General features: G+C 40.6%; 1 protein-coding gene across 3 annotated transcripts; it reads left to right on the top strand.

The window, feature by feature from the left end:
• The first annotated feature begins 243 nt into the window (after positions 1 to 243).
• On the top strand, positions 244 to 22,809 carry sh3tc2 (SH3 domain and tetratricopeptide repeats 2). 3 transcript variants are annotated; one of them, XM_032528167.1, is made up of 23 exons: positions 249 to 550; positions 5,741 to 5,870; positions 6,930 to 7,028; positions 8,228 to 8,359; positions 10,120 to 10,247; positions 10,449 to 10,554; positions 11,274 to 11,417; positions 12,293 to 12,494; positions 12,629 to 12,702; positions 13,667 to 13,862; positions 14,009 to 14,145; positions 14,352 to 14,402; positions 14,505 to 14,809; positions 16,359 to 16,553; positions 16,725 to 17,585; positions 18,062 to 18,282; positions 18,864 to 19,030; positions 19,592 to 19,769; positions 19,880 to 20,030; positions 20,357 to 20,479; positions 20,627 to 20,777; positions 20,860 to 21,056; positions 21,653 to 22,809. In XM_032528167.1, the coding sequence occupies exons 2-23, from the start codon at positions 5,777 to 5,779 to the stop codon at positions 22,433 to 22,435; spliced, it is 4,695 nt and encodes a 1,564-aa protein (XP_032384058.1). In that variant the 5' UTR covers positions 249 to 550; positions 5,741 to 5,776; the 3' UTR covers positions 22,436 to 22,809. The 3 variants fall into 3 exon arrangements, with proteins under 3 accessions (XP_032384059.1, XP_032384058.1, XP_032384056.1); XM_032528168.1 differs by lacking the exon at positions 5,741 to 5,870 and having other exon boundaries at positions 244 to 550; XM_032528165.1 differs by lacking the exons at positions 249 to 550; positions 5,741 to 5,870 and adding an exon at positions 5,177 to 5,740.
• The last annotated feature ends 5,030 nt before the right edge of the window (positions 22,810 to 27,839 follow it).

Raw genomic sequence — 27,839 nt, 5'->3', positions numbered from 1 at the left:
GTGTGTGTATGTGTGTGTGTGTGTGTGTGTGTGTGTGTAAATCGAGATAAGGCATGTATGAATCAAAATAGGGGTGAGAGAGGAAAGGAGAGAGAGAAAAGGGGGAGGTTGTGTCTTTGTCCCAAAAAAATCAGGGGAGGAGTTAACAGCAAAACTTCCTCTGTTAGTGACAAGTCGTCTGGGATAGCCTCTGTAGCGCTCAAAGGCACATATACACACACACACACACACACACACACACACACACACACACCGCTCACACACACACACACACACACGCTCACACACGCTCACAATCTCTCACTGACTTACACACTCTTATTTTCTTTTTCTGCTCTTCTGTGCTTTTGGGTTGACAGTGGAGAATGACAGCCGTTTCGGCAGCTAATTCACTAGTTAAATGGTGAAACCACCCACACACACACACACACACACACACACACACACACACACACACACACACACACACACAAACATACATAGATACACACTCATTCTGGCACGCACATGAGGAAAGAATTGAGAGGGGAGAACTGGCAGCAACACAGAGGTAAGAGTTGTTTTTTTAACGTTTAATATGCCTGACTGCTCTCTAATTCTCACTGTGTCATACACATTCTTGTATTTAGCAGCTTCAACACTGTTGCACTTTGTACTCAGTCACATAACCATGAAGTTGCTGTCAGTCAGGGTATACAATGGACAGTGAAACTGTCATGGAGTGATTGCAGTTCCTTAAACCTTTCACGAGTGGCTAAAGGGCAGAAAGAAATACTGCAAAAAAAATACAAAAACTGTACATGACCTTGTATAATAGTATGAGTAATAGAATGAAGACATAAGAAGACGTTATCTTATGTCTTCATTCTATTAATCACATTATTACACTTCCACAGTGTTTGTTTCAGTGTTGTACAAATAGCGCTATGCAACAGTGTGGGGATCTCCCTGCAGAGAGCTCTGTCCTCGACACATTCATGTGAGGGAGCAAACATGGGGTTTGTCTAAACTTAGAGTCCATAGTCCCTGTCTCATATTACTCCCCGCTAACTCTTGTACCACATTTTCCAAATCTACAAACCCTGAATGTACACATACAGGGTCACACAGACACACCTCAAACAACCCCTGCTTGTCATGCTTTTGAACACAGCCATGCACTGCTGACACCATGCAGTATGTTTCTCATTAGGTTGATTGCTATTGTTATGGACTGCCGTGTGTCACAATTGCAGGCTAGGTTTTCTTTCCTGTGGTTTCAGACTGCGTGGAGACTGTAAGGTTGTTTATGGCATATGGTGATTGGAATCGTCAACTCCTGCCATTACAGGCCGTGCCTACTGTGTTTGTGGCTTGACATATTGCTTATTTGAGGCTTTAGTAATGCTGTCCAGTGTGCTGTCGTTCAGAAGAGGAAGGATTTTGACCTTCCAGCTGACAAGAAACAATAGCTAGTTTAACAGGGGGTAAGTAAAGAGGGTATTGTAATGTGGGCAGCATCACCAACATCACGTTGCTTTTACTGACAGTCTCTGTATGTTTTGAAGTGGATGTCACCAGAGACAACTGGTGCCCCTTGTGCAGCATTTGGTGCATACAAAGGCCTAGCATGTGACGGCACATATCGGCCTTGAGCACTCTGTGTTTATTAGATTAGACAGAATCTGTTTCACTGTGAGAAACAAGCAGGGGAGTCTGAAGAGTGTCAGGATATGCCCTGACACGCCTTTAGCCTGTTTACAGCTTTCTGCCTCACAAGATACTGTACACACACGCAGATTCAATCTTGACTACTCAGCCGCCACATAAACAAGATGACTGGTCAGAGCACAAAGGAGGAATAAACTGTATGAATGTGTTGTCTGCTAGCAGTGATTAAATGCAATGACAGAAGTCCCATAATGTTTGAGAATGGAAGCATTGTAGTTTTAAAGATGTGGAAATTTATTGGGCATGGGGGGATCTCATGAAATATGCCATCAAGAAGCATTATGGGTATTCAGTATCCAAGGTTTCAGGGTTCTAACTCACATAAGGGGCCTGCAGTTCACAAAATATCTGCCTCTACTTCTTCAATTTTGACAATTCTTTCTGTAATCATTTTTTCACAAGCTTCCCAAATGTATGGAAGAACAAGGCTAAATCCTGAAGTACCCCATTAAGGTTGTTCTATTTGAGCATACAGAGTTAGTCAGACATCAGCCTAGTAAAAAGTGTCTCCTCTGCTTTCAAATCTGCAGTAGTTCATGTCTGAAATGGCTTGTTCATGCAAATTCCATTTCCTTTTACACGCAAATCAATATAGCTTGAAATTCAGTTTGCCACGTAGTGGGAGATGTGTTCTTTAATACATCGAGAACCCTGCAACCAGAAGAATGCAGTTTTTTTTCAAAACATATTATATAGCACACTGGTTCAGTTTGTATGTCAGATACAAGCATTATGGGTAATGCAGTTTAAAAAGTACTAAGTACTACATTTTCTCTTAAATGAATTATTTCAATCCCAATAATATTTAGAGACTGTGACTATACAGATATGGATGCGGTTTTAAAAATATAGGTTAAGTTAATGTTGTATTTACCAATCTAATTCCTTATACTCAAAATATTATATTCTAAACTAACTGCCGAAGAGATTGCAAAGACTGGTAGTAGAAATGATGTGCTAAGCAAGAATGTAAATATGAATGAATCTATGTTTGTTAAGGAAACTGATGAAAAAGAAATGATTGAAACATAAAACATTTAGGAGTAAAATGTCCACAGACTGGAATGGTGTTGACATGTTTATGGTCAAAAGTATTATTAGCTGTGTTGACATACCTCTGACTCATGTATGTAATTAATCTCTGAAAACTGTTTATACAGAGGAACATTTTTTCAGATGAAAATGACAAAGGTGATACCAATGTACAAGGCTGGTGAAAAACTTACACTTTCAAACTACTGACCTGATCCACTCCTCTCCTAGTTCTCAGAACTACTAGAAAAAATAGTTCAAAGGCTCGACAACTTTATTACTAAACATAATATACTACGTGATTAGCAACATGGTTTCAGGGCTATAGGACAACTTCACATGCACTTCTTCAATTTGCAGGAAAAATATCAACAGCAATACATCATAAAAACAAGCAGTGGGGATATACTTGGATCTTAAGAAGGCATTTGATACAGTAGAACACAATTTATTGATCATGAAATTACACAAATATGGAATTAGGGGAACTGCACTTTCTCGGTTAAATAACTACTTACATAATCAAGATCAATATGTTGATGTTGCTCAAAGGAGAGCCTTAAGAACTGTGAATGAAATACTTTTCAAACTAAAAGCACTAAAATTCAGAGATATTGTTGACTTTAAAACTGCACAAATTATGTAAATAATTGACAGCTATCTAACAGTATCCAAGTATAGTTTCAAATGAGAGAGAGCAAACATCACCTACAGTAAGAGGAACTTTTGTGTTTCAAAGAAAACAAATGCTAAATATCACTGCATCACAACCAGAGGAGTTACTTTATGGAACAGCTGCAGTGAAGAGATGAAATCATGTTCAACAATGAGCAATTTCAAGAGATTATTTAAAGTGAATACATCGAATGGATTTGAAAAGGACTCAAGTTGATAGTACTGTATGGTTCCTGGGCGTATATGCTAAATCTAGTTTGGATGGGTTATTATTATATGTAGATAGATGGAAACAAAGAAGATAGATACAAAAGAAAAAAAAAGTGTAAATGTGTGTGTGTGTGTGTGTGTGTGTGTGTGTGTGTGTGAGTTGTAGATATACGGTACATGTATGTTTATGTAAACATGTGAACATGAATAAGTGAAGCCTATGTATACATACAATGTACATATATTTTTTTTACATGTTTAAAATAAACTACAAAACTAAAAAAAACATTTTTGCATTATAGGCACTGTGTTACAGTAGACTTTTAGTTATTTGGAATTGTATTCATATCTTGTGAGTTTAGTCAGCACATTGTTTTCTTTATCCTGTATAATAAAGTGTAATATAATTTCTCTTGTTGCTACAACGTCGTTAGAACAGTTTGATTGATATAGTACCTATCCTCCTGTATTAATTACAGGTTTTTCTTTCAACTCATTCTTAACATCATATTGGGAGCTTCTCTAAATAAAGAGGAAGATATTTGCTTTCCAGTTGGCTGCTACATGCTTTTATATACTGTAAATATGTATCATTATGACACAGCCAGATCAGAAACAGCACACAGATTTAAAATGGGCACAATAAGGGCCTTTCGTTACCCACATTGAGCACATTGTGCCGGTGCAATACTGACCAATTACAGCAGTTTACCTCCATAACTAGAGGCCCCTGTCACTGCCCAATGTGAGGACAGTGCAGATTTGAGTCACGGATGTGTCACTCTGCCATGAGTAAATCTGTAAGTTGCACTTTTCAACTAGTAGCATATAAAATGCCAACGAGAGACTTCTGTAATGTCCGTAAAAATGGACTTACTTAATGAAGTTGGTTCACTGCTGGCTACAAGTTAGCAATCAAACCACCATAGATAGCTACACAATTTTTGGAACGATTCCCATCTTCTGTTATTGTTTGAAATGAGAAAAGTTTATTATTTCATGATATCACAAATGTCAGTATGACAGTTATGTCGTAAACCGTTTAAATCTGAGCATGTGCGACTCACATCTGCACTCGCCTCACATTGGGCAGTGACAGTCCCACACTCTGTGTGCTGTAGAGAACATGATCAGTTTGAGAAATGTATAGAAACTCTTTAAGGAAACTTTGCTGCATCAAAGGCTTATTTCTTCTCATATGGTAAAGGTTCACTTTAGGTCAATAATTTTGTTGTGTACACCTCACTCTTAAAATCAAAATGAACCCATTAACCATCAAAACCTTTATGGACTCACTATCCAATCTCCATCCTGGATCTCCATCGTCTTCTCCATGGTGACCGGACAGCGTAGGTTGATGCTGTCCTGGTGCACTCCCATTATCTCATCTGTCTGCTACCCATCTGATGGCAGAGAGCAGCGTTGTGTTAAACCGTGTGATGTGGATAACCTGATCTTTGATCTATGCCACTATGGCAACACCCCCCCCCCCTTGCTGTGACCTTGCAGCCTGTCCCTGTGTGGCATTGCCTTACAGCGGCTCCGCAATACATTCTCCCAGCAACACACACACTCAAAACACACAAACACTTTGTCTTTGTGACCCACATTTTGTGCATATTTTCACTGGCACACATTAGGAACACACAGGGAAACTCTCACTGAGGCTTGTCTACCCCCCACACACTCATACCAATTGCAGAGAGTACTTTGTGCATTCACTGACTGACTGGGCAGCTACTGAAGAGAGAGAGGGAGGCTGGTGGGAGGAGGGAGATGGAAACAGAAAGAGGCAGAGGGATTACAAAGAGAAGCAGACCCAGACAGATAGAAGAGAAGAACAGATAAGACTTGCACATCCAGTAAAACCTAACTGGTGGAAAGACAGAGTGAACAAAACAGGAAAGGCAATTCAGAAATAGGAAGGGAAAGGGGCTTGCCCAACAGAGAGGAAGATAGTTGTTGTTAAAGAGGCGGGGGGGAACTGATGGGATGGCATTGATCTCTGGGAGCTGCCGGCTCCTGGGCCAGATGGCGTCTTGTTGCTGCAGACCGCTGCTCAACTCCTCCTGCTGTGGACCCTTCATCAAAGTCTGCCTCTCCTCCTTCACAGGTCTGTCCCAGCCAGCTCTCTGCACTACTCCTGTACATGTACGGTACATGTTATGAGACGGACCGCTATATTCACATAGACAGGAGCATAGCTCCAATACACAACATGGGTAACACACTTAGCCAAGAAGGTAAAAAGGGCATGGTGTGTTTCTGTACTGTAGCAGCATGACTCTGCTTTTGTCGACTCAAGCAATCTTGTTGGTGCTAACTGTGCTCTGTGTTGTAGGATGGGAAAGAATAGGCTGTTGTCCTCTTCGGCCCAATGTCATGTTGCATTGTGTTGCTAAGTTGTGCTCCCCATTGTCTTGTTGTGAATGCTCTGTATCAAGATAAAACTGTTGTGATGTGTTTTTGCACTGACAAAGCATGTGGAAAATAAAGAAAAGGGGCATTTCAATCTAAATGATTACTTTCTGTAGTTACCTGGCGGTTAACAGTATGTTCCTTTTATTTTAAATGGTGTGTCACTGTGTGTCTGAACATATGTGACCATGCTGACATAGAAGTGGAGGAACCTAGAAGTTTATTTTCTGATGTCAATGCAGCTGTATGTCTGTGTGGCCCGGTGTGTGTTCAACGTCATTGTAGTCGTCCCCCCCCAAACCCTGATAACTCCTCACACTAACCAAAGGCTTGATCTTGGCATTGACGAGTAATTCAAGCACCTCTAAAGCCCACTACTTAGCATGTTTTATCTTGTTTCTTTAATCCATACAAGACCAAAGTATAAAGATTCTCACCACTGTTTTACGTCTCCTTCTTGGCCAGGAGCAGTAACTTCACCAAATCTCTGCTGGTCACTCCCGGCCAACACCGGGAAAATGACAAATTGTTGTTTTTACACTTTGGTTTTTATAGTATAATGTGTTCATTCATCAGCCTTTTGTTGTTGTTTATTTCAAACAGAGCTAGGCTAGCTGTTACCCCGAGTCTTTACGCTAAGCTAAGCAAGTCAACTTGCTGTCTCTAGTAGTATTGATCTTCTTATCTAACTCTTGGCAGGAACAGTAATGTGCATTACTCAAAAGGACAAACTATTCCTTTATAGTGAATTCATATGAGAATTGAACTGCATTAAAAACTTTGGAAGTATTTGATGATTACATTATTTAAATAAAATAGAAAAATGGGTCTAAATGTGTTTTTCACATTAGTGTTCATGAACTGATTTGTTTCCTTAATTACAGACATCTCTCCAGCTGAGCTGGATGCTCTTTGGAGGGAACCACCATATGCTCTCGGGGGAGTAAATGAACACTTCTCAGGAAATGACATCATGACTGAAGGTAGACTATTTTGAACTGGACATCTCAGTCAACCTGAAATCCCATTATTATAGAGTCCTCTATTACTTTGGAGCTCAAACAACACCACACCACTTATTAGAGCTGTGTGGTCACAAAGTGAGGAAGTGCATGGGACATCCTCCCTGCACAATGGAACCAACTAGGGGAAGCTCATCACCACTGTACTGCAAAACCCAGCTATTACACACATCCATTGGGCTGATATTTATAGATTTTTCAACTTATGATCCTGTTAATACGTTGTTGTGATAAACAGTAACAATAACAATAATTTCCAACCAGGGGCAGGCTACTTTACAGTTAGCTAAAATTTAGTTAAAATAGAGAGATAAAAACTAATTTAATTTTTAATTAATGGTTAAATATTTTGCTTTAAGTAATGCATAAAGGGCTTAGACTTACTGCTGTATGAATATAGTGACAGTGTTGTTGGATGGCTTATGACCAAAACTCATCTGTGAACCGTCAGGGCCTCTGAGCTCACCAGGCTGATGACTGCTCCCAGACTATACATGGAGAAGCAGCATTTAGCTCTCGTGCACCACAGAGCTGGAACAAACTTCCACAGGATATTAGACTTGTACCAACATTGACCACCGTGAAATCCAGGTTAAAAACATTTCAGTTCTGCTCTGCCGTTGACTCAATACTCCCCCCTTCTATCCTGTATTTGAGTCTCTCTTCATGATTTGTTTTAATTTTTTAAAATGCATAATGTTAAGCACTTTGAATTGCCATTGTGTAAAAGGTGCCACACAAATACCTTTAAGAGAAACATTCTGATAATTTCCACTTGGGGGGAACTTCTGTTATAAATCTAAATCCTATGTTCCTCCTGTACTATATTGAATGCATGTACCATCTAGTAATATTTTCTTTTAAATCTCCATTACAGTTTGGAACTGGTACTGTAATTGCAGCTTACTTCTGAACAACACTTCTGATTTCCCTTTTGATAAAATTGGTTCTACATTCTACACACCTGTATTTATCATACAGAAACCCTAAATACTATATACTATTTAGAAAACACTGGCTTAACCAACAATGGGTTGAGTTTTATAGGAAAGGATGCTTAAAAAAAGTCTGATATGCTCTACTTTAGGCATGGAATCACAAAAGGTGATAATCTAAACTTGATCTAGCAGCTTTTCTCTTGACTTTGTCTCCTCTTTCAGGTGTTGTTGAGGAGGAGGACGGTCCCATGGTGGAGTCAGGTGAAGGTGGGGTGGAGCCTGACAGCTACTGGATGAAAAAAGAGGCCTTTCTCAGAGGAAGTACTGTCACACTGGGAGAGAAATTCTCCTCAGGTACATTTAAGAATCCTTTTTGCCCGAGTCCATTATCTGACTTGTAGTATGTTTCTAATGAAAAACTAGCTTTTACATTAGCCAGTGTAAACTAGTTTGAGTTAGAAGCCTTTCCCATGCATTATATTTATGAATACTGATGTTTTACTCACTCAGCAGTTTCATCCTTCACATTCCTCCAGGTTCTTCCACTCAAATGGATTTAAATAGCTACACTGAGAGTCCAGTAAGAGGCCTAATAGCTTTGTTATTCCTCCGGGGACTAACATACTCACAGAACATCTCACTGAAATATGAGCTCCTGTAGAAAATCTTTAATGAACTCTTAAAACTCTCTAGATTCTTTCCCTTTTACTCAGTGACTACAAACCAAAACCTACAGCAACTTATCTTTGCAATGAAGCATGATGAATTAGTAAAATGATTACAAACACATCATTTGTGAATTTAGTCCTTTAATTTCCCAAGACAATGGATCATAAATCCTCTCTCTCGTTCTCTAAGCAATTTTTTACTTCTAAATTCTATTTTGATTGTTTTTTTTTGTTGTCCACACACTTCCTGTAGATTCAGTGTCAAACTGAATTTCACTAAGGACCACTCTGGAAAATAAAATCAAGAGCAAACATAAACATTTTTAGACTGTATTATTGCATGTCTCATATAGCCGTACTTACAGTTTGGTCCACATCAAGCCATAAAAAAGTCAGCAAAACAGTTCCTTAGCCATCATACAATCAAGCCAATCAAGCAAAACAATTAGCAGATTTTTAAAAGCAGGCCACCACATAGCTGACTCACAACTATGTGTTTCACAGGCCTTAATGTATATAAAATCACTGATTGTGTAGGATTTTCTGAGTCTCAATATCGGTGTTATAAAGAAATAAAAAGGTCGTAATGATGAGAGGCATGATCAGACAACAGATGACACAGACTCATGAGCTCCTGCTGAGGATGGTTGACTCAGTATACTGGCAGAGAGGGTGCTGCAACGGGGCCATCGTTTCTCTCTCTCTGAACCGCAAGATACAAAGGACTCATGTATGGTTGGAAACACACAGAACACAACATTATTAACATTATTATTTTACTAGGGACATATGCTACGGCGTAGCCATTTGTTCAACAAATCTCCAATGTACACCATCACAGCATTTATAGCTATTGCTGGTTTCCACTGCCAGTCCCTTTGAAGGGCTTTGTAGTAGATATGCACCAGACATCACTTGAACATACATACAGTACATGTACTAATAAGGTGGAAACACTTTTAGCTGACACAGCCACAGTGGTGTCCATCTCAGCTATCTTACTGTAGTCAGAGGTCAAAGGTGAACAGATGAACTTGAAATGATAGTGGCCTCTGTCTTACACTAGTAGTGGCGCCTCTGTACACACATCCAGCTGTCGTCCTTTCTCACTACAGTCTACATACAGTATGTAAACATGTTATCTAAAGTGACAACTATCAACATGACTAACATAAAATAATGTGTGTAAGAAATAATTTCCATCTATCAGTCGGAAAATCTGCCGAATTCTGCTTTGAGTGACGCATAATAAAATAAAATGTTTCCCGTCTTTTTTGGTAGGAGGGCAAACATTTACTGTGAACCTACATTGCTAACGGGCCGGGTAAAAATTTTCCAGGGGCAGGATTTGGCCTGCAGGCCTTGAGTTTGACACGTGAAAAGAAACAATTTGACGAAATAATAAAAGAGTAATTGATAACAGTGTTCTTCTTGTCTTTTGTCTAGAAATTGTGCTGCTGTTCACCGGGCAGAGGCGCTCCAGCATGAATCCTGACCAAGCCCTACAGGAGGCCCTGCGCACCCGACTGCGGGTGGTGGAGAGCAACAGCCAGGACGTCATCCAGCTCTTTAAAGTGAGTGACAGTCAGAAATGACAATGTAGGTCACAAAGGTATTACCGTAACAGTCAAACTGTCTGATATCATAACAAAGACCAAGGTGCATTATGATAAGAAGCCGTATATTGCAATATAATATGTACTGTATATGTGTAGTGCACTTAATGGAAACAGATGGTTGTTCTGTTATTGAAACATGACACTTTGTTTCTGCAGGACTTGTCTGCACGTCTGGTGTCTGTCCACGCTGAGAAGGATAGCTTTGTACTCACATTCAAGACTGTGGAGGAAATCTGGAAGTTTTCAACTTACCTAGCATTAGGTAAGTAACCATATCATATCTCACAGGCCTACAGGAACACATACTTTCTTCCTAAGTTAAAGGTTTAGTGCATAACTTTTTGATATTAATGAATGTGCGTTACATTGAAGCCATCGCCAAATGAGTTGCTACAAAGCTAGTTAAGACTATCGCGTGCACGCGCGGGGGGGGGTTGGGTGCAGCCTAGGTTGGCTTGTATCATGTGGACATGCAGAAACCAAACACTATAGCTTTAAAATCCGTTTAGTTTTTTTCCCATGAGCGATGATTTTGTAGTGTGCTTTGTTTGTGCTCTTCTCACTGGTTGGAAGTACATTTGTATAAGGTTGGAAAACATTTGAATCAGAGCCTGAGGACAGTTGTGGAGTTGTTTGGTCATGTTGCCGGGTCCCTCAAATCCAATCAAACCACACCCACACAGGCCTAAATAGGCAGACTGGTTGAGGTTTTAAGTGTTAAAAAGCTACCTAAGGATGATTTATTTCAAATCTTTGTAAATGTAATGTTGTAGAGAAAAACGTAGAACTTTAAGTCCAGATTTCAGGTGCATCACAAACACATACATTGCTCTTTCCTTAACCATTTTTCCAGTTTATACATTTATTGTCCTATTTTTATTCTTATCATTGTAGCTGTATACCAAGTTTTTATTAATTGGTGATATTAGCATAAGGAGTATTAGTCATATTCATATCTGAGTTGCACATGCTCTGTCCCAGGTTATGTTGCTCGCTGCTTGGAGAACTTCCTGTGTGATCAGTCCTTCTGGCTGGACCCAGAGCTGCTCAGCGACCTGCAGATCAATGTAACTGTGGACGAGGAACATTTGGCCACCCTTTACCTAGGACTGTTACTCCAGGAGGGTAAGTCAGGTTGTGTTGTGTCATGTTCTGGAAGCTCAGTGAGCCTTTTAGGAACACTTGCATTATGAACTGTAACACAAAGGTTAAGAGAGTGAAAAGTGAAGAATGAAATGTAGTTCATAAATCTGTTATACCTTGGTAGTTAAACCCGTGCTTTTGTCCAGACTCTAAACTGAACCGTATTGATTGCCCTTTGGCTGCCATGACTTTCATGAATATTTGAAAATATTTATAGTCAGAAGTATGTGGACCCTAGCCACTGTAATTTTGTAGTAACTAACTTTAGCAGACATTTGATCCCATTACTATATTTCCATTTTCATTGACCCCAATTAACACTATGAAGGATTTAACTATCACACATGACTTTGGATAAATTGTAGCAATGCTTTATTGCCATACAGTTAGAAGACCTTAGGTGCCTCACTGTGTACAGTCAATGTCTAAAGTATTATAGACTTCTAATTACAAGTCAGAATTATGACCCCATTGGACATCAGTGAATTTGAGCAATTAGCTCAAATGTTTTGAAGTATTATAAAATAAGTGTTCTGTGCCTAGTCTACAAAGACGTCCCTACTTTCTCCTGAACATTTTCCTGAGGCAAAAAGCTTCATGGGAATGTATAATAAAACTGTAGTGCTGGCCTATAGTCATAATAATTACATTAACTTAATAGGGCAAGGATATAAAACGTCCATCATTCACCCAGTTACACGCTTTGCTGATTCTTCACTTAAATGTGGTGACTTTTATCAACATGAAGAAACTGACTGAAAATATTTGTTTCTGAATTCACACAGATATGTATTGTCTGCATATGATTGTGTGTATGTTTTTCAGAGGTTGATACTAATGAACCAATCTCTTTGCAGGATCTTTTTTTGCCAAGGCGCAATTCACAAGAAGTGAGCAGGATGAGGACGACGAAGAACAGCTGTCATTCAAAAAGAATGACTTACTGATGGTGAGAGACACAGGGCAGGATGACATGTGGGAGGGCACCATGCTCTCCACAGGAAACCATGGCCTGGTGCCAGTCAACGCCATGCAACCGCTGCCTTACCCCTTCTATCAGTAAGTCACTCTGTGTTCCTCAAATCCCTTGATTTACCCTGCAGGCAACAGTGGGATTAACATGTTCTCAATGAGCAGAGCAGCAATACAGACATGTGTGCACGTGAGCTAAACTATACTTCCTGTGTGGTCAGGTGGTTCCTGAGGAAGTACCCAGGCAATGTTGGATGTTCGCCAGCAGAAAAGGAACCCTTTGAACATGCTATTGGTAAAAACATTCAGCATATAAATTATTTTCACACATAAAACTGTACAGCGTTGTAGCCTATTCTGAACTCAGGCGCAGATATCCAAACCATCTCTTCCACCGATCTGAACCTGGGAAGCTAATTAAGCGTTTTTTCCGACGTAGCTGTTTATAATGACACGGTACGCTACCTGCTCAGCAACAAACAGCAGACAGACAACGTTAGCGACTGTAGTGGCCAGATATTTCCCTGTGGAGCTTCTGGAGACTAAATGAGAGCTAAACAGGAAGTCAATATTGTATTTAAATGTATCAGTTGGACACAAACATGACTCCAATGAAGGCTTATGTTGCTCAATATCTGCTGTGTGAATTAGCCACTACTTGGGAAAACATTTGCCGTAAAGTAGATAAAATGTAAATGTTGTCTTTACAACAAGTTGCCAGTGTTGATTGTAGCAGCGATTGTTTTTGAAGTAATTTCACTACTTATCCAAAGTCAGACACACTCACAGACACCTTTCATGTGTCTGCATGCCTTCTGATGGTACGCAATGTGTTGAGGTTAGCTTAGCATAGTTCAATTCCTGGATTTCTAGGAATTTTGTATGAGATCAAGTAGAAGTTCCTCACCACAAAAATCAAGAAATACATTGTTTGAATGTGTTGTGTAACATAGCTACTTATTGTGTTTGCGAAGTCAGCTATTTTACTGTTACATGAAGACAGAGGATATATTATAAAGATTTTCCACTTCCTATTTACTGGAACACACAGCGATGCACAGCCACAGCGGATCAATACTAATAGTGTAATGCATATACATAGTTGTAGCTCCAATTTGTGTGCACTTTATTTTGTTTTAAAAAATACATAAAAAGTATTAAGCTATACAGTATTATCATATTCATGATCAGACAATGGTATTATGTATTGACCCCGTAAACTCTCTTATGTGTCTGGTTCTCCTCATCAAACCCCTCAGTGACGGGTTCCTGTGTAGCAGTGGTCAACTACAGTCCAGTGGGCCCCGATGAGCTTCTGCTGAGTAGAGGGGACATTGTGGAGATCCAGGGTCTACTAGTCCGAGGCCTTGACATGTTCATAGGAAAACACACTTCCACAGGGCACAATGGTTTTGTACACAAGGCCCATGTCAAACCTCTGGATGTTGTACCCCTGTAAGAAAGTCAACTTTTCCAGTTGTATTAAGCATGGCTTGTTTCTAGTTTTTGTGCTGATGTGTGTATCTGCAGTCTGGACGGGGTGAGGGTGCCACCGAGACAGGAGCAGACGTGATAATGCTGCCTTTGTTTCCCTCCCACAGAGGTGGACAGTTGGTCTTTCTGACTGAGGAGGAGAGAGCCAGCCTGGCTCAGGTTAACCCCTGTAGCTCTGAGCCAAGTGACAGTGGCCTGCTGGAAAGACTCTTCTCGTCTGACATCAGCTCCGTGTACAGACTAGGTAAAGAAAGGACTTGGCCGATCAAATTGTTGGGTGGAGGAGGGGTGTGCTGCCGAGCCATGGCTGAAATATAGGTCATGTTTGGTTTGACATGCAGCTCCTGTTACTTTACTAAATTGTTGTATTGTTAGTGATTCATTCTGTTTCAATATTTATCCCCAACTGGGAGATTTTCTGTTTAATGGATTTACCTTGTGTGGTTCCAGACAGACTGGATGAGACTGACTTCAAGTACATTAGAAATCGTCCAAAACATGGTAATACTTTACACGTAATTGTGGAAATCAGCTGCTTCTAAACTTTATTTATTAAAACAACTTGACGTGTTAGTCCACTATCTGTGTCCGTCTTCTTCCCAGATCAAAAGATTCCTGAAAGCACCCGTCAGAGCGTCGTGTCAGAGAAAGGTGGAGGGACACCCCCATACTACTCCTCTCCTCGAGCCTCTCTGTGTCCCTCCTCCCCTCGTCTGTCCCTCTATCAGTCCCATTATCCTCTGCCACGCGAGGGAGAGAGCCTTTCCTTCACTCTGGATGACACGTTCAGAGAACTGGACCAGTTCCAGGAAGACCCACCTCTCTTCTTGGAGCAGAACAGCTGGGAGGGGGAGGACTCCGAGTTCAGTAACCCCACACTGACCCTGCTCAACCATGACCACTTCCAGGTCTGCAGAGTCCCAGTTCATTCACTGATTTATTTATTTATTTATTACAGGGCCAAGCAAAGAAGCAATGCAACAGATTGTAGTTTTGTTTCTTGTTTTCTATTTTATGTCCATGGCAGCTAATAGAAGCAATTGTTTTTTTTGTTTTTTGTTATTTATGAAAGGTGCTACCTTAAGATATCATTCATATATTAGGTCTATGAAAAAATCTAAACGTGATGGCAGAGATGCAAAAACAAGAAGCGAACAGTTTTTTTGCATTCATTTACCGTTTGATTGTACAATAATATTACTCAGAAGTAAATGTGTATATATATATATATATTAACTAGGGGTGTCATGATTTTGATTGATTTTAAATTGAAAAGCGATCAAATTGAGCTTTCGATCTCAACTATCAAAAATGAGAAGCATCCTCCAGGATCAGCGATTCCCCCAGTATTTTTTTCTCCGAATGTCCGAAGAAGAAACAACAGAAATAGCATGGCTTCCCTGCAGGTGGCATGCAGCTTACCAGTAGCATGCAGCTGCATTTTTCCAGACACCGTGGCCACTGCCGGAGTCAGAGATGACAGAGAAAAAAACGAACTGGAAAATCCTCCTGCTTCCTAAGGTCACCGGTGTGACAACATTTTGCCTTCCCCATGAGTGGGTTATGTAAACAACCTCCGACAGGGACCGAATGGGGAATTCAGTTGCACCTCATAAGCTCTGAGAAACTCAAACTGTTGTTGTAAAGTACCCTTCTGCCATCTAGTGGCTCTTGTGGTGGCATTGCCATCCAAAAATGTTTAAATCAAAAATTTACTTAAATCATGACCTTAAAATCAAAGTCTAATCGATCATTGATTTGCAGAATTGTGACACGTAATATCAGTCAATCATATATCATTGTGTGCAACATTTTCAATAGCACCACCATCATTTATGTGATTCTTATTCTTCTTCTCATTGACTTGTAACTTCTCTTTTCTCTCTCTCTCAAAAAGCGCCCTAGTTCAACACAAGTTTAACAGATGTGGTCAGTTGGTAATGTGGTTGATTAATTAAGCTGGGCTTTTACTGATAGTACTCTGTCGCCACCAAAACTGAAAAGACAGATCTGTGGCATGCCTTTACTGTATTATGACTTATCAACACAGTTCTGACAACTAAAAGCCTTTGGTTATTATATTTCTGAAGACGTGGGGATAGAGCCTTTTGCACTATGACTCTGACTCTGACCCAGACTCTGCATTGCTCTGCCAACCAGCATTAAGTTTGCTGACAATGTGGACTGTTTTAAGGGACAAGTGAAGACTTGGTCACGCTAGCTAGCACGTTATCTGTTGTTATTTTTTACTTTATTTGAATCTTAGACTATTTCTCTATTATGATTTATTGTCTATGCACGTTGTAAAGCACTTTGTGTACACTTTGTGTGAAAAAAGCTGTAAAAATAAATTTGACTTACTTACTTAAATTGATATGGCAATATTTTCCTTATTTCCATGTGTGCCTGTCCCATCAGCCCGCCAAGAGACTCTTCTTAATTTGTTATTTCTTGCAGGAGGACTTCCTGCCCCTGTACGACCTGCAGTATTCCTTCCTGTGGGTGAACTTTAGTGGTAAGACAGAGGACGAGCTTTCAGGGCATCTAGAGAGTGTCAGGGATTGTGCCAAGAGGATGGGCTTGCACTGGGCACATCGACGGGCATGCTTCCTCCTGGGAAGACTCTGTGCCAGGAAGCTAAAGTTCTCCCAGGTTTGTAATTCATTTCTAGCATTAATGTGTGTTGTGGATTTGTTAATATGCTTTATTTCTCCCTAAAAAGTCAATATAAGGCAAGTGAGTCTGTAACAAGACACCACAACATTGAGAATATAATCATATATATAATATTTAATATTGACACATGTTTCCTTCTCTCCTCAGGCCCGTGTGTATTATGAGGAGGCTCTCAGTGTCCGTGTGGACAGTTTCTCGGACACGCCGCTCCTCATCGCTCTCTTCACAAACCTCACCGCTGTCTACCTGAAGCAGCGTATGACAGACAGGCTGTCCCAGACTCTGGAGAAGGCCGGTGCCCTGCTCCTCTGTCTGCCCTGCCACACCTTTACCTCCATGGACGAGGTTGAACTGCTGCAGCTGCTCCTGAGGAGATCGGTGGTGATGGGGGACAAACACCTGGAGGCTCGCGTCTGCTACCTCATCTCCAGCCTCTTCCTGCTCCTCAGGAAGACTGAAGATGCTCTTCCCTTTGTGGAGCGACTGCAGTTTCTCTCAAGGACGCTCTCTGCTGCAGAGGGACTTCCCATAGTTCCTTTGGACCTCAACTGGCTTTTGAGCTGGCTCTATCATCGTAAGTACATGCCTTACTTAGCCCTGTCCTCTCTGAGTCTAGACTCAAGACAAGACCACTCCCTCCACGATGCTTTCCTGAGGATTGAGTTGTTTATCAGGAACTCTGTTCGCCTGAACCCGTGCTGGAAGGAAGGAACCTCCCTGCTGCCTGCCCAGATTGTGATTTATCTTCAGCAGGCCCTGACAATAGCTAAGCAAGGGGAGGACATGAAAACCCAGAGGGACCTGTGTCAGGGCTTGGCCACCATCTACCAGCAGTATGATGCTCTGGATGAGGCGGTGCACTGTGCTCAACAAGCTGTGGAGACAGGAGGCCACATCATTGAGGAGGAGGGCTTTGAGGCCTCTGTGCTGCTCGGGTGGCTGCTGGTGTTGACAGGCCAGGCTGAGAGGGCCCAGAGTGTCCTACTACCACTGCTCACATCTCTCCAGGTAAAGCAAGCATTGCTATTCATCTAGATCAGGGGTCTTCAATGTTTTTTAGGCCAATGGCCATCTTAGCTAAAAGAGCAGAGACCCTCTATTACATTTTTTGCATAAAATGTAGTTGCATTTTTTATACATCATGTTTTAATGTTAAACATATGTGGTGAATCATTAAGCTTTCATGTATCTGTAGATGGCTGCAGTGGCTACCTTACCTATAGGCAATAAGCCTATCATCAATATTTTGTAAATTCAAAGATTATTTTTCTACAAATAGGCCAAATTATCTTTTCTGATAATGTGTTGGATTCATGTTAATGCATATTCCCAGACAGTTTTTGAAAAAAACTTAAACAAAATTCCAACACTAATTTGGCAGCGCCCCTACAGTAACTCTGAGAACAGAGGTCGTTGGCCCCCTGCTAAAGATTGTAATCTTGTTAAATCTTCTTCTACATGAATATCACGTGTGATCTCTCCAGGGCACAGACAGTCCCACACAGCGAGGAGTGATCCACAACCTTTTGGCTTTGAGTCTGAGGCGGCAGGGCCACATCCCAGAGGCAGGCTGGCATCTCCACTCTGCCTTGGTCATCTCCAGGGAAAGTGGACACCAGAGGAACCAGGCCCTGGTATTGGCCAACCTGGGCTGCCTGGCACTCGATGTGGGGGCATCTTTGGTGGCAGAACGCTTCCTAATCAGGTGAGATATGAGTCTTATAATTTTTCCCCATGGAACTTAACATGTAGAAAGAGTTTAGGTTATTCAAGATGTCTCTTCTTAATTATTTGCATACAAGCTGCAACTGTTTTCCTCATGCTTGACATTGTATATATATATGTGTGTGTCTGTGTATGTATGTACATGTGTATATGTATGTGTGTGCATATAAAAAATATATATATATATATATATATATATATATATATATATATATATACACACATAGAGACTTTTTTTTAAAAATATTTTTATATTTATATTTTCTCAACTGTGTACGTGAATGACCTTACCGGTTAACTGTTTAATATTCAATGGTTAGAAAAGGGAGCATATGGGTGGTTTTGGTGTGACGGAGAGCCTTTCTCTTTTGTCTATCAGTATGTATGTATTGTATGTCTGTGATGCCTGTTTCTCCTGAGGTCCCCTCTGTCTTGTCTAATTTTGAATGTACTGTATATTCTTGTCTTTAAGGACCCCCTGGAAAATGAGATACTACATCTCAAGGGGTTCTTCCTAATACAAAGATTTTTTATTGTGATGGATGGTGACTGTGTCCCCAGATCCCTGCATCTTTTTCTGGATCTCTGGGAAAGCCCCACAGATGAGGAGCACGTTCAGGCCTACCTTTGGCTAGGGCGGAGCTACAAAGACAGGAGGAAGAGTCAGGACAGCAGGGCGTGCTATGAAATGGGGCTACTTATTGCACTACATGCCAGAAATCTACACAGTGAGTACAAGTAAACACGAATGGTTTGACTTTATTGACTCTCAGGAGTGGTGTCAATCTTCTCATCCAACTCTCGGCAAGAAAGAAAATAAGCACATTTCGCAAAACGTTTTTTATTTTTAAATGTGTTCACAGTAACATAAAATAATTTTTAAGGTAACATGAGAGCTAAAAGTGACACCACTTCTGTAGAGCTTTTTCCCTGTTTCAGTGTGATTTAATTAGAGTACAGCCAATACTGCATTATTGAGGAGGATGTAGATAATAATATATAATACAATTACATATAATTTATTATTTTTAGAGAGAAATATATTTGCCTATCTAATTTTTTAAACGTCAACACATAAGATATGTGTTCTGAGAGTGAGACATTTTACAGGAAAAATTATGTATTTTAATTATGTATTTTATTATTAATTTTAGCCATGCCCATGTAGGGTAAAGGTCAGACTTAATAATTCTTGTGAAATAGTTCTTATTACATATCACAAACATCAGAATCAGAGTGTATTAAGTCTTGGCAACAGCTTGTAAGATACTTGTTGTATTCTCTCACAGGTCAGATGGTGGTGGCCAAGGTGCTGAGTCGGCTCTATGCCGAGTTGATGCTGTACGGCCAGAGTATCGTCTACTACGAGCTCTGTGTGTCCGTATCCAGAGAGCTGAAGGACAAGCGACTAGAGGGAGAGTTTCTGGAAATCCTCAGCAGCGTCTACCTCTCACTCAACACTGAAAGGTGAACTTTGCCTCCTCTTCCTAATCCCTCTTATTCTCTATCCATCTTTGCCATAATATCTTTAGTTTCAACCAAAACATTTTACAACAATTCTGGATTGGGGATTGCAGATCATCTCGGAAATCTCTGGACTACACCAAGCAGAGTCTGAGAATTTCAATAGATTTGGGCAAGAGAGAGGAAGAGTCAGAGACGTGGCTGCAGGTGGGACGCATCTATTACCTCATCCAGGAGGACGAGCTAGCTGACATGTACCTACAGGTGAGGAGGAGGGAATATGTGGCGTGTGTGTGTGTGCTGGAGTGGTTACATGAGGGAGGTGGACATTTTTCAGCCACTGTTTTTCTTTTTCTTGTTCTGCCCTTTGTTCCTCCACAAAACTGGAATTCATTGTATGTTTTGTGTGCACTCCTCATTCCTGCACAGCAAAGATGGCGGCTTTATCAACAGTCTTTCAGTTTCATTTTGTCTTTATTTTATAACACTTCTCTGACAATCCTTACATATAGCTTAGTCATAAGCTACATAAGTCATTCTAATGGTAGATATGTAATCAATATTGATTGACAACATAATGTGATAAACAGGCAGCAGTGAAGACAGCCCTGAGGATGAATGATCATCACTTTGCCATGAGCATCTACGAGGAGGCAGGCGACGTCTACTTTAAAGGCCTCCGGAACCGCATGGCTTCACTGCCTTTCTACAGGGTAAGAGGACGCAACATACAGCTGCAATGTCATGATGCAGCATTTTCCATGATAAACTGTAGTACATTTTATTTTGAATATTAAATGATTTTTAAATTCTTGGCACTGATGATAAAATTTAACAGAATTTTTCATGTTTGCTTTCAGGACGGCAGTCTGCCATTTGCACGGAGCATCAAGGATATCCATTCAGAGTTCCGTTTGTTGAGTAAACTGACGGAGCTGTTAATGAAGCAGGGAGAGCAGGACGAGGCTCTGCAGTACGCAACCCTGGCTGTGGAGATCGCCAGCAAAACAGGTACAGAGTACAAGCATGGCCTGGACTAGAATCAGTGCCTTTTGACTGTTAGGTGACAGAGACCTTTGTTGTTTTACTTCAGCTGTGCAGTTGAATGAGAGGACAGCCTACCACCGGCTGGCTACAGTCTACTACCACCTGCAGCAGTACGAGATGGCAGAAAACTACTACCTGAAGTCCCTGTCCCTCTGTCCGCCCGTCCTGGGGGACCCCATGGAGGCTCGCTACTACACCAAGGTGTACTGCAGACTGGGAAATATCACTCTACACAAACTGAAGGTACAGCAGATCAATGTATTTCTGTGTTTGTATTTGTATAAGCAAATTTTAACGACATTTTATCCTGTCACCCAAAATCAAAACACAACATTAAAACCTTACTTAAAGATTAACTGACAGGTATTTTAATACATGTAACAACTTGAGAAATCAACAAAATCTTATTTATGTTTTGTGACAGGGTGCCCTCATGGCCTCTCCCCTCATGTCCTGTCATCTCTTTATTGGTAACATTCTAATAAAGGCATGAAAAAAGAAGTCCATGTAAATAGACTTATATTTTTAATAATGATCAGATATGTCAGTCAAAAGTTTAATTTCCTAAACTGTAAATCTCTTTATAAAACAAAACAATAAATACATAGATTTTCACAATAATCTATAAGGTGAAGTGGATGGCTATTCAATTTTTTGCAGATCTTTCCCCTGTCCTTCAAAAAGAAATATAAAGAAAATACTGTAATTTTCTTTTTTCTGTAGCTGGTGGCCTTTTCACAGTAAATTGCACTGATCAAAGTCAAGCCTTCAAATATGAAGATAGAATGTTTAGTTGAGTTGAGATCTGTTCTGACCTCTGCCCTGTTCACTCTGTCCAGGATTCTTTTGATGCAGTGGGCTACTTCCAGTTAGCTCTGGCAGCGGCCATGGAGGACCAAGCTAACCCCGAGGCTCTGTATGTGGTGTACATGAAGCTGGCTGAGATCCACGGCAACCACATGCCCGATGCTCAGCTGTGCCAAGTTTACAGAGACAGAGCTCAGAATCTGAAGCAACTTCTGGCTGGAGAGGAAGGTGCTGCTGTTAGAGAGGAAAGCATGAAGGATGAAGAAACAGAGCCTGTCCAAAAGAAGGACGAGGACTCTAATGCTAATAATAGGCCTACAGAAAGTTTGGTTAACAGAAAGACGCCTACAACTGAAAATAAAAAGTGCGAAGACAACTCAATTCCAAGAACTTGTTTAATACATGGACATACAGAGAATATATGTGCCGACACTAACATTGGAGATATGAACGGGAAAGAAGATCCCAACATTAATCTACAGATTAATACAGATGGCCCTTTTATGAACGCCTTTGGGTCCGAGACGGAAACCATTGCCAGTCAGTCGCACAGTGACAGTATTCTTACGGAGTCCTTTGATACAGCCAAGGAGGACATCTCAGACTCCAGCAGCTCCACTGACACTTTAGAAATATACCAGAATCAAACAGATGAGAAAGGCTTTGATACTGTCCACAGCATGCCCAGTCCAATACCTGATAATTACACCAGTGACATCACAAGACACACAGATGCCTTAAACGCAGATTCTGATACTCAGGATGAACAAAACACATCCGCTAAAGAAACAGATGTGCATGAAGATCCTCTTTAAAAAGATGCCAGTGGTGAGGACAATCAGTCTCATAGACACTGATAAAGCTGTAACCCTGGCGACAAACACACACAAACACACACACACACAGATGATGTGTACACATGTCTCTCAGTGGCAGCTTCACTGACATTTCCTCTGTCTGGTTTCTTGACTCCAACGTTCCAGCCACATGGCACTTATTGTAGGAAAGGTGATGTCAAAACTGTTTTTTTCTTTTTTAGAGATCTAGTAACATTAAAGCATGTGCCTTATATAAAATATGTTCTGCGATTATTACAGTGCATTTTGCTTTTATGTGTTTTCTAAATGTATGTTTTGGTATCTCTGGAAGATATGACTCAAACATAAATAATTCCTATTTTGTTTGCTGAGTGTTCCTTTGTGCTTTTGTTCATTCAAATATGCAGAAATACTGCACAGTGGCCTTGGACAACAACATTGAACAAAACATATGAATAAATACAAGCACGTAAAAACACAACTGCATTTACATCCAAGTGATTCTATTTTTCTTACCGTCAACCAATGATACCAAAACCAAACTTTGCAGGGATGTGCACAGGTAAAGGCTAATGTTTCCCGGGTAACAGCTCATTTACCCTTACTGGCTGAGTTACCCATCCGGAGAAAAAAACCTAAGTAAACATTGTTTTTATTTATTTTTAATTGTTTGTTTTTGGTGTTGTGGCCGTTCGTCATTAGTAAAGTTGACTAAGTTTTCTGACACAAACAAGATATAGTGCAGGCACGAAATATAGGCGTCTTGTAATTAAAATACCTTAGTTTGACATTTGTGCTGAGCTTTCAAAAATTGTTGATTTTAGAGTTAATAAATGCAGTACTTAGTGTTGTTCTTCATGCAGTGATAGACATAATAACTTATCCATGCAATGTACTGTCCTTGGTCACTTCATGTAGGTATGACTGTTAAGGGATCACGCTCCCTTTAAATGTTCTGAATGTGTCGCTAGTCAGCGCCATTTTTTAGTAGAGTGACAAACACATTTGTGTGCTCAACATGAGAAGTTGTCCCTTGCAATTTACTGCAATTTCCACAATACAATAATAAAGTACAACCCATTTCAGTCACATTACAGTTCTTCTCTTTAGCACCCCCGTGGACATTTGTTTCTCAAAATTCAGAACGCAGAATCTTAGCCTGATGTTGCTGTACTCAGATTCTAGTCCGAATGGTCCAGACAATCACAGCTGCTTCTTATAATTCTAATTCCCATTCCATCAAACAATTAGAAAATCAAAGACAATCCCACAAATTATGCAATAACTGTTAAAACATGCAACACATATGCTACTAAAACTAAATGAAAAATACTAAAACTGCTAAATCTTAAACTGGGCAATCAACCACAACATCAAAACTTTGGGAACCAAATGAAAAGCTTCCTACAGTCAGAGAAGAAGAACAACATCATCATTAAAGAGAATCATTAACAAAAACACTCATACATGACTACAATGCATCATTGAAAAACAATAGCCCACAGAGACTAGAAAGGGTGAAAATAACTTATTTTAGTGGGTGTGGGTGGGTAATTTCATGTAATTAATTTCACTGCCGTTAAAGCGCCGATCCGCGCAATTGTCACATAATATTCCTTCTTCTACACATGGTCATGATAATGTAATTCAGATTCAGATTCAGAAATACTTTCTTGATCCCTGAAGGGAAACTCTGTTTCACAGTAGCACCAGTAGTAAGAAGACAGAGACGGAGCACTGCAACAGGCAGCTTGCACGTTAGCGCATGCGCACAATTCACTTCAGATGCATCAGCAACAGAATCAGAATCAGCATTATAGCAAGATTGAGTACAAGACATAACAACATAACAACATAATGCACAAGACTACACACGGTACATGTAGATACATGAAGGATTTTTTTGTGGTGACTTGGGAGGACGGGAAAAACAAACAAAAAGAGACCAAGGCAGTCAGATGTAAGCGTGGGGGGGGGGATAGGGGAGGGCATGTATGGTGTGGAGTGAGAGTTCTGTGTGTGTGTGTGTGTGTAATATGAAGCGTCAGACTGCCCAAGTTGTTAGAGAGTTCAGTTCATTCGGCCTTGAGGAGATAAGACAATGCACAGGAGTAGATAGTAATCCAGCTGGAGGCTGTTTACCCACTCAGGGGGGCATAGATCACAATTTCAATCCAAGTTAGGTTGATTTGGCAAAATTCGACCAAATCAATGTCCTCAGCGTCATACGTGCATCCAATTCATGAAGTGCCCTCTGCGCTTCCCCAGACCGGTCTGAGATGTTTCGAGACAGTTCTCTGGTCTGGTCAGCCCTCAGATGTAAAACCTTCATCCTCTCAACCACTCCATGTAGGCACTCTTTCAGTTCCCCAGACAGCTTGTGGGTAAATTTGCTGGCGGCTGTCTTACCAATTTTCCGATAGGTCAGGGAGACCCCAAGTCCGACAATCAGGGGCCCCACCAACAGAATTCCAATTATCCAAATAACGTCTTCCACAGTGAGAGCGTCCAGGCAGACCGCCTGCAGGGAACGTCCCACTGGGGCAGGTCGGCTCACCCGGTAAAGCATGCTTGAGTGAAAAAATCTTGTCAATAGCGCTGAGTGACCAGTTAATCAATTCCATGTTGAATGTTCAGGAAAACAGCAGGCAGGGAACAAAGAGAAAGGAGAAAAAGTTCCACACGACAAGGTAGACAACTGGAATAGGAGCCGGGCTAAGATAAGAGGGGAGAGGAGCAAAAACAGGACTGCACTCGTCAGAAGCAGGAAAAAGAATAATCATATCTGTAGTGACCTTTTAACAAAACATACAGTAAAAAATGAAAAATGCCAGGGGGCAGACACAGACGCTGCTCTGGACAATAATTAAACCAGGTTCAGTGTGCTGTGTAACTTTGGAATCAGCGATTCATTCATCACAGTTCTGTTAACACGTACTCACTGTCATGTTTCGCATTGAAAAAGAAAGCATTAACCGGTTTATTAAACCACTCAAAGAGTGCCATAAAGTACATTGTCATTATTAGGCCTATTAGATGTGTTGCAATGTCTCAGAAAAGAAAATGTACACACTGTGTGTCACGACCCCTCCCTTTTCTGCCTGCTATCCTGGAAGAGCAGTTTGGGAGGGTTTGTCAGCTAATTGGTGGACACATCGACCTTGGTGGTAGGCCTCAACCAAGACTAAAGTCATGTCTCATTCTTCTCTCTCTGCATTATCCTTCTCCTAACCTCCACATCTCCTGGTTTGGGTTTGTTTCACCTCCTCTGTTGCAGTTGTTATTTATCCACACATCTTTCATTCACCCCCACACCACACACACTACTGATACCATTAATTCTACACACATTTTTGTTTGTTAACAAACAATTAATTGGCCCTCTAACCTGTCTGGTCTACCCTCTTTGTCAAATGCATTGAGCCAGTTTGTGACATGTGCAATAATGCTGTGTCTTGAAAGCACCACAAGAGAGCGCTAAAGGTGGATTTTGTGTTTTGCTGTTCTTCAGTCTAGCCAGAGGGGTGCAGTGAAAGACAACCCCGAGCTGCAGCTTGTGTGGCCTCAGCAACTTTAAACAGGTGAGAGAGGAAAAAGATTTCCGTTATCTGCCTGACAATGGCAGTAATCCAAGCTGAGCCCAATGGAAAGTTTCCTCTGTGACATTTTTTGGCTTGGGTTCACCTAAAGTCCAATCATGACGTCCATTTGTACATGAAGGTCCTTGTATGTAACTGTGAGGACGGAACAGGTGAGGATTTCATATTAAAATACATTTCCTGACAGGACACATTTAAAAAAAACAGACAGTTAGTGATTTGGTCAGTATGGTGCAGCTTGAATTTCACCACACTTGAGAAAATAGTGTCTTGAATTACAGTAGGAGGATATTACAGTAACTGGCCTGCATTTTATGGAAATGACACAACGGAATTGTGGCAGAGAAAAAGCAAAGAAAAAGCAAGCAAGTAAGAGTCAAAGTTCAGGCAAGGCCAAAAGAAGAGAAACCACTCAGGATGGGTTGTTGTAAAGCAATGAGCCTAAGGAAGGAATGTTTTTGCATACATGGCCTGCATGCTGAATCATGTTGCAGGGATTCTTTCTCCCCCCACAACCATGAGCACAAGTTCAATACTCATCCACTCAGTGCCAAAACAAGCACTGAATTGTTCTTCCTTTTTAAGTATTCCCAACATCACTTTAAAATAATCTTTAAAGACTTTTGCTTAACAAATTTTTTCCGCTCTTCACTTCCTGGAATGCACACGTGGAACTACAGAAGCTGATAAACATCTACAGCAGAAAACACAAGGTTAAATAATCTCATGTGACCCAAAAACTTTCCAACAGTCACAAAACAATCTGAAACCCTGAATGCATGGAAATTCATTTGGCACAGAGAGACTAAAAGTTCAACTGAAGAATTGATTAACAGGTTTGGTGAATTAACTGGTTTTCCAAGCCTGAAACAAGGTAACAATAAACCCTTACAGTTTACGTGGCAAGTGACCTTATGAATAGTTTCTTTGATTTCCTCCTGAAACAAGAGGACTTTCAATAGGCCTCAGTCACCAATATCTTATGTTTATAATTTGTTCTCAAGAAAGAATTGTTTGCAGGAGTGTTCTTAGTGTGATGATCCCAATGTCTTTGTAAATGTAAAGCTTATGCCTGTTTCTCCTATTTAGCATAGGTAAACGCCTCATTAATTCCCACAAAAGGGCATGAGATGGCAGGGCTGTGTGCACACTTAGAGAAATGTCAAAAAAACGTGGTGGAGGCCTCGACTCCAAAAGAAAAAAAACAACTAGTAATTCTTAAGTAGAAGTGTTGCTGCATAAAGTAAGCAAGAAATGAGACATCATATTTAGTAATGTCAGCAGTGGAAACAAAGCAGCAAATTAAACCAGTTACTCATGCAGTGGCCGCTGTATACGGAGAAGGGTGTACAAATGGTTTGATCTGAAATCTGAGGCAAAAAGAAAACAATATGCCATTGTGTGATGAAGTCTTTGTCTGCATATTGAGTGATCAATCACTTATTATTGGATGGCAAGGTTCCCCCCTAACATAATTGATATGAGTTGTAGGCAAAGCAACTTTATTTATTTAGGCCTAGCACAATTCATGCACAATGGCAATTCAAAGTGCTTCACAAATGAGCAGAAGTGTAAGTGTAGTGTGTATTTTTTATTAAAACAAACGTATAATTATATTTAAAATGAAATAAAAAACAATCCAAAAGGTATAAGTACTTATTTTGCGCAAACATGTCAGCCCTCAATAGTGCGTAAGAGTGCTCTAGAGTGTGCATAGATTCTGTTCTTATCTAAGAACAAATCCCAAACAAGAAAACTTCGCTGAATACCAGAATCTTTAAGCAAACTGCATAAGTGGGGTT

Source organism: Etheostoma spectabile, chromosome 10 (genome assembly GCF_008692095.1).
Source record: "Etheostoma spectabile isolate EspeVRDwgs_2016 chromosome 10, UIUC_Espe_1.0, whole genome shotgun sequence".
In the NCBI taxonomy this organism is placed as follows: domain Eukaryota; kingdom Metazoa; phylum Chordata; class Actinopteri; order Perciformes; family Percidae; genus Etheostoma; species Etheostoma spectabile.
Note: the sequence above shows the minus strand (reverse complement) of the source record. Positions and strands in the feature narration are given on the sequence as shown.

Coding starts and splice junctions, on each gene's coding strand:
- sh3tc2 (XM_032528165.1), top strand. CDS start 5,620: ATGGCATTGATCTCTGGGAGCTGCCGGCTCCTGGGCCAGATGGCGTCT. Junction 14,146..14,351: donor CAGCTCCGTGTACAGACTAG/GTAAAGAAAGGA, acceptor GTGTGGTTCCAG/ACAGACTGGATGAGACTGAC. Junction 19,031..19,591: donor ACATGCCAGAAATCTACACA/GTGAGTACAAGT, acceptor ATTCTCTCACAG/GTCAGATGGTGGTGGCCAAG.